At 47.0% G+C, this 7,500-nt stretch overlaps 1 protein-coding gene across 1 annotated transcript in view; it reads right to left on the bottom strand.

Moving 5' to 3' along the window:
• The window catches only part of LOC311329018 (sodium- and chloride-dependent neutral and basic amino acid transporter B(0+)-like), a gene marked incomplete at both ends in the record, with an annotated part of 14,939 nt that overhangs the window by 5,838 nt on the left and 1,601 nt on the right, over positions 1-7,500 (bottom strand). Inside the window, 5 exons of the mRNA XM_084462904.1 lie at positions 46-181; positions 402-542; positions 1,134-1,266; positions 1,934-2,039; positions 6,586-6,747. Of these exons, the coding sequence (XP_084319030.1) occupies positions 46-181; positions 402-542; positions 1,134-1,266; positions 1,934-2,039; positions 6,586-6,747 (678 nt within the window). The remainder of the gene's footprint in view (positions 1-45; positions 182-401; positions 543-1,133; positions 1,267-1,933; positions 2,040-6,585; positions 6,748-7,500) is intronic.

Genomic DNA, 7,500 nt, shown 5'->3' on the forward strand with positions numbered 1-7,500 from the left:
TCTCACGGCAGCCATGTTGTTGACTCCATCTAGCCGAGTTCTTACCGCAGTTGGTGATGCAGACGACCAGGGCGTCCTGATACACGTTGTTGTGGAACTTGTTATAGGAGGCCAACGCCGTGACTCCGCCCCACGCGATCGACAGCGAATAGAAGATCTGGGTCGCCGCATCTTTCCAGACCTGCCACACACACACACACACACACGTGCATGCACGCACACACACAGGTGCACGCACACACACGCACACATGCAAGAGAGAGAGAAAATGTTAGTCCTCCAAAAGGTTAGAGGACTTCAGTGTGTTCATGGTGAATGGTGTATATAGCAGCAGTATTTGGGAGCAGGCTTGGTGTGAAAAATAGAGGTTAGAGGTCAAAGGTGAGAGAGCAGAACCGGACCTCTGCCTCTCCCAGCTTGGTGAGGTTGGACTGGGAACCGATGTAGAACTCTATGCCGTCTCTGGCGCCCTCTAGTGTCACACCACGGATCAGCAGGATCAGCAGCACCGCATAGGGGAACGTAGCCGTGAAATACACCACCTGCGCACACACACGCACGCACACACACACACACACACAGAAATGTTAGGGGTTACGAAGTCTGGCTCAACTAAATACTTAAATACTTTGAATTAAAATTGGATGTTTTTGAGATAAGCCTCTCATTGGTGCCGCTCAATTTCAGCGGTGCCAATCAGATTCAATCCCCCGACACTATTTTGCAAAGGCACCATTGGAAAAAAAAAAAGACAGCTGTGATTGGTTTAAAGAAATACAGCATTTTTCAGAATGATAATCGGGTGTTGCCAAATTAAATATAAATAAAAGTATATCAAGTTTTATTTGTTCTGCACATTTCAGACACAGAGGCAACACAATGCACTTTACAGAGAGGAAGTGAGGGGGAAGGCACATAAAGACCCTACCCCTAATTTCCCAGAGGGAAGCAAAAAACCAAGTCACCCAGAGGGCCAGAGAAGATGAACTGTAAAAATTCTTCCCCGACCTTTGTGAACAAGACGATCAAGCAAACTCCTGGAAAATGGAATTCGCTATAGGAACATTTTACAGATCACTAAACATGGAATAAACTCTGTGAGAAGAAACGGGGCATTATGACTGCAGACTCACCTTGCCAGAGGACTTGATGCCTTTGTAGAGGGCCCCAGCAATTAGCATCCAGGCCAGCAGCAGACAAAGGGCCAGGTGCCACACCACAGGGCCCGTCTCATCCAGACCGCTGGAACGCTGCAGAACCACTACACTGGAGTTTGAGAGGGGGAGAGAGAGAGAGAGAGAGAGGGAGAGAGGGAGGGAGAGAGGGAGAGAGGGAGGGAGAGAGAGGGAGGGAGAGAGGGAGAGAGAGAGAGATAGAGAGAGAGAGAGAAATAGGGAGAGAAGGAGAGAGAGAGACAGAGAGAGAGAGAGAGAGAGAGAGAGAGAGAGAGGGAGAGAGGGAGGGAGGGAGAGAGAGAGAGAGAGAGAGAGAGGGAGGGAGGGAGAGGGAGAGAGAGAGAGAGAGGGAGAAGGAGGGAGGGAGAGAGAGAGGGGGAGAAAGAGGGAGAGAGGGGGAGAAAGAGGGAGAGAGGGAGAGGGAGGGAGAGAGAGAGGGGGGTATAAATAGAGAAAGAGAGAGAGAGGGAGGGAGAGAGAAAATGAGAGAAAGAAATTGAGTAAGAGAAAGAGCACTTTACCAACGCACCTCACTAACCTATTAACCTGCTTCAGACAGACGACCGGAACCAAGCTAAGATATTTACACACAGGTCACCTGACCTGATGAGAACACACTGTCCAGGCTGGGCCTGCCTGAACCCTGGCACCTGTGTGTGTGTGTGTGTGTGTGTGTGTGTGTGTGTGTGTGTGTGGTGTGTGGTGTGTGGTGTGTGGTGTGTGTGTGTGTGTGTGTGTGTGTGGTGTGCTGTACTCACTCCCAGTACTGTTCACTGGGGCTCTGTACAGAGCAGGATGCGTTCTCTCCCAGCGTCCAGTTGGATACGGAGAGACTCTGGTTGGCGGATGTGCCGTTACAGTCCTCTGCACAGGGAGGGAAGCCACAGGGTCACAGGGTCACAGGGTCACCACAGGTCAGCAGAACCCTTCACTCCTACAGTTAATACTTTTAAAAGACATATCCTCACTTAAAGGAGAATGCTCGTTTTTGACAACCTGGACCTTATTTACGGCATATTATAAGACGTTTGACTCACCGAGATAACAACTTCTAAAAAATCTATTTTCTGCCGCGAAACGGTTGTTTTCATCAATCTGTCTTGCGTTGCTCCAGCACGCTGTGCGCATGCGTGCTGGAGCAAGTGAGGAAGCTAAGCTCGTTTCTAAAGACGTTTCTAAAGATCATATTACAGAGGCATGTGAAAAACCACAACACGCCTACGCTCTACTGTATGTAAGCACAACTAGCGATTCATAAAGACAGAACCGTTTCGCGGCAAAAAATAGATTTTTTAGAAGCTGCATTCTCAGTGCCCCGTCTGCCGCCATTACATGGATATACTTGGCTCGCGCTGGATTTTAAATTTCTTCTACAGGCCTCCGAATTACACCAAAGTTATCTCGGTGAGTCAAACGTCTTATAATATGCCGTAAATAAGGTCCAGGTTGTCAAAAACGAGCATTCTCCTTTAAGCCTTTAACTAGCTCCTTTTGCACTTGCTACATCTGCACAAAAATCAGCCTAGGAAAGAAATGTATCGGCCTTAAAGTTAAAACACTATTATTATAAATAGACACCTGTGGGAAAATAGAAATGCTATTGGGGAAAATAGACACGCTATTGGGGAATATAGGCACCTGTTGGGGAAAATAGTGCTCAAGAAAGACGCATGAGCGGAAAGTACCGGCGATCTAGCCAGATTTCTGGAGGATCGGGGTTGCTGGAAGCGCCAATGGATGGCTCGTCCAAAGACGACATTAGAGAGCTGTCTGGGATGGGACACGGAACCAGGAAGTACTGGGAATTAGTCATCCCTCGTCACAACTCGTGTTGATCCTTCGCTCAGTAGGACACCTGAGATCAATCCCCTTCGGCTACTGTAACCAAAACCTTCTTTTGCAGCAAACTGAAACCTTCATGACCCAATCTCAGGTCAACAGCGGTGCACGCATGCATCCAGATGACAGCGGTAGAGGCGCACGGCCAAGGACCAGCGTACGGGGAGGAAGGGGACCAGCGGTAGAGGCGCACGGCCAAGGACCAGCGTACGGGGAGGAAGGGGACCAGCGGTAGAGGCGCACGGCCAAGGACCAGCGTACGGGGAGGAAGAGGATGCAAGGAAATGCAGGCAACATAACGGGCACTGTGTTGAAGGAGATGGCAACAACGGATGATTCTTCCAGGGATTTCTTCCTGGGAACAGTAGCACTCACAGGACAGAATGAGGATTGGATGCTACAGTACCAGGTGAATGAGGACTGGACCCTACAGTACCAGGTGAATGAGGACTGGACCCTACAGTACCAGGTGAATGAGGATGGACCCTACAGTACCAGGTGAATGAGGACTGGACCCTACAGTACCAGGTGAATGAGGATGGACCCTACAGTACCAGGTGAATGAGGACTGGACCCTACAGTACCAGGTGAATGAGGATGGACCCTACAGTACCAGGTGAATGAGGAATGGACCCTACAGTACCAGGTGAGTGAGGACTGGACCCTACAGTACCAGGTGAATGAGGACTGGACCCTACAGTACCAGGTGAATGAGGACTGGACCCTACAGAACCAGGTGAATGAGGACTGGACCCTACAGTACCAGGTGAATGAGGAATGGACCCTACAGTACCAGGTGAATGAGGATGGACCCTACAGTACCAGGTGAATGAGGATGGACCCTACAGTACCAGGTGAATGAGGATGGACCCTACAGTACCAGGTGAATGAGGATGGACCCTACAGTACCAGGTGAATGAGGATTGGACCCTACAGTACCAGGTGAATGAGGACTGGACCCTACAGTACCAGGTGAACGAGGACTGGACCCTACAGTACCAGGTGAATGAGGACTGGACCCTACAGTACCAGGTGAATGAGGACTGGACCCTACAGTACCAGGTGAATGAGGACTGGACCCTACAGTACCAGGTGAGTGAGGACTGGACCCTACAGTACCAGGTGAATGAGGACTGGAACGCAGCCTACAGTACCAGGTGAATGAGGACTGGACCCTACAGTACCAGGTGAATGAGGACTGGACCCTACAGTACCAGGTGAGTGAGGACTGGACCCTACAGTACCAGGTGAACGAGGACTGGACCCTACAGTACCAGGTGAATGAGGACTGGAACGCAGCCTACAGTACCAGGTGAATGAGGACTGGACCCTACAGTACCAGGTGAGTGAGGAATGGACCCTACAGTACCAGGTGAACAACGAATGGACCCTACAGTACCAGGTGAACAACGAATGGACCCTACAGTACCAGGTGAGTGAGGACTGGACCCTACAGTACCAGGTGAATGAGGAATGGACCCTACAGTACCAGGTGAATGAGGACTGGACCCTACAGTACCAGGTGAATGAGGAATGGACCCTACAGTACCAGGTGAATGAGGACTGGACCCTACAGTACCAGGTGAATGAGGAATGGACCCTACAGTACCAGGTGAATGAGGACTGGACCCTACAGTACCAGGTGAGTGAGGACTGGACCCTACAGTACCAGGTGAATGAGGAATGGACCCTACAGTACCAGGTGAATGAGGAATGGACCCTACAGTACCAGGTGAATGAGGATTGGAACCTACAGTACCAGGTGAATGAGGAATGGACCCTACAGTACCAGGTGAATGAGGAATGGACCCTACAGTACCAGGTGAATGGGACCAACATCACATTCAAATTGGATACAGGTGTTCAGGTGAACATTCTTCCTGAAACTGAACGACCCCTGAGAGAAAAAGCAGGGGTTAACCTCAAAGTGAAGGTAAAACTGAGAGCTTATAGCGCTGAGGTTATAGCAACAGCAGGTTCAAGTGACTGTAGCTAGTCAACGTCAAAAAAAACACCAATCATTGGTTTAAAGACATGATGCAATACACTGGGTCTAGTCAAACAAGTACATGTAAAGAGAGTGCTGTACAAAACGTAGCATCAATCATAGAACTGAACGTGTAGCCCCAAATAGACCTACACAGATTATCTAACCTTCATGTACTGTAATGGAAAGGGTCGAGGAGCCAACACCATGTGTACACTCCTTAGTGGCAGTTGAAGAGAAAGACGGCTCACCTAGACGATGTATAGACCCCAAACAGATGAATGAGTTTGTTCAAAGAGAACATTTTCTGTTGCGCTATGAACTACTTTACATAGAAATTATTTCACCTCGTTTTGTTTTGGTGTCTTTGGTGTTTTTTTTTCTTTCCTTTTTTTGGGGTGGGCATGTCTTCTCGAAAAGGTGTTTCTCACACACACACACACACACACACACACACACACACACACACACACTCTACCAAATGGTTGAGCAGGCCATGAAACGTTATTTTCTTTGGTGGCTGCCTAGACCTTTGCGCAGTACTGTATACACATACATATATCAAAACACCTATATATATATAGGTGTTTTGATATATGTATGTGAATATATATGTGTACATTTATGAATTTAAATTTATGAATTTGAAGTAGGACCCCATGGGCATTTGTATACTGTGGTGTTGGACTATGTCATATGTAGTGTAGGCTATATACCACTAACCTGAAAAATGTCTTTTGCTTGCTAGGTGTGAAAAAAGAGTTTGCTTTTTTGACCTGACGAAGGTCTTTGACCGAAACATTGTTTAATAAAGTTTGTTTGCAAGTAAAGGACGCTGTGTGGTAACCATCTAGGCTATGGACATTGCCTCCTATGCACCTGTCTACACAGATCTGAAGGATAGCCTTTACAGTCAAGACTTAGTAGAGTCAAAGGGATTTTGAATGTATACGATTATGGATGTGTGTTTTTCCCAGTTGAAAGACCTTTGAATGGGTGAGCTTTTGTGTGGGATCGTGGACACAACTTCAACACAGCTGTGAATTGTGCAATTATGGGTTGTATTTAAGCACGGTGTCACTTTATGATGGATGTGTCTTGAGAAAGGTCCTTGTGATAAAACTTAACATTTTGATAAATCATCATTGATAATGATCCCAGCTCCTGGCATTGTGGCGAAGTGTACTGGAGCAAGACACTGAGGCACTGTTGCCTCACGGCAAGAAGGTCTCCCAGGCCTTTCTGTGCCTTGTTTGCATTACTGTACATCTACAGAACCTTTGGGATTGAGGCTGCAGTTCTAGTACAGTAATAACAGAACCTTTGAGAATGAGTTTGCAGTTATCAATTGGGGGGCTACATCACCAAATGATTCCCGAGCGCGGCACCGCTGCTGCTCACCGCTCCCCCAGGGGATGGGTCAAATGCGGAGAACAAATTTCACACACTCATGTGTGTGACAATCAGTGGAACTTAGTCTTAGTATAACAGAACGTTTGAGAATGAGTTTGCAGTTCTAGTACAGTAATAACAGCACCTTTGGGTGTGAGGCTGCAGTTCTAGTACAGTAACCCTAACCCTAACCTTTGGGTGTGAGGCTGCAGAGGCTGTTGGACCAGCTGAAGCAGCCGCTCCAAGGAAGAGTGGCTTGGAAGGAGGCGAACATGTAGTACAGGCTGTAGGCGATGATCACGTTGTAGTAGATGGCCACTAATGTGCTCACGATCACCATGGATATACCCACACCTAGAGAGAGAGAGAGAGAGAGAGAGAGAGAGAGAGAGAGAGTATTTCAATTCAATAATTGCCAGGAGGTATTCATGTACAGTAATGCAAAACAGTAATTTGAAATCAGATGGCAATTACTAAATAGATTGAATTAACCTACTGTATGGTAATTAACCTACTGTATGGTAATTAACCTACTGTATGGTAAATGTCTGTTGGCAAACCAACCTGTTGGCAAACCGATCTTTGACATGGCCAATTTTGGTTGGCAAACAGACACTTTCTGTAATACAGTATGGGCCAACTGTTTCTTATCAGACGTTGGCTTAAGTGTCTTAAACCAGGAAGTCTTCCCTACATAAATAATCCATTCCAGAGACTTCCGACCAAATCAAACAATAAACACAAGCAAATAATCATATGCGTATTTCTGGAGTCAACAGAGCTTTGTGGAATATGGATGTGGGAGGATGCATGGATGGATGGATGCTACTGCATTAGTATAGTACTACTGTAGTATAAAGCCTACTGTACTAGTATAGTACTAGTATACAGGTATATGCTACTGCACTAGTATAGTACTACTGTAGTATAGAGCCTACTGTACTAGTAAAGTACTAGTATAGATGCTACTGCACTAGTATAGTACTACTGTAGTATAGAGCCTACTGTACTAGTACATTATATTTAAACCAGTATGATCCTTTAAGCACCTAGTGTATTTTTAGTGTGCTATTCTTCACTTTGCCTGCAGTAGATTATGCTCTTAAG

Source organism: Borostomias antarcticus, assembly GCF_949987555.1.
Source record: "Borostomias antarcticus genome assembly, contig: scaffold_79, whole genome shotgun sequence".
Classification (NCBI taxonomy): Eukaryota; Metazoa; Chordata; class Actinopteri; order Stomiiformes; family Stomiidae; genus Borostomias; species Borostomias antarcticus.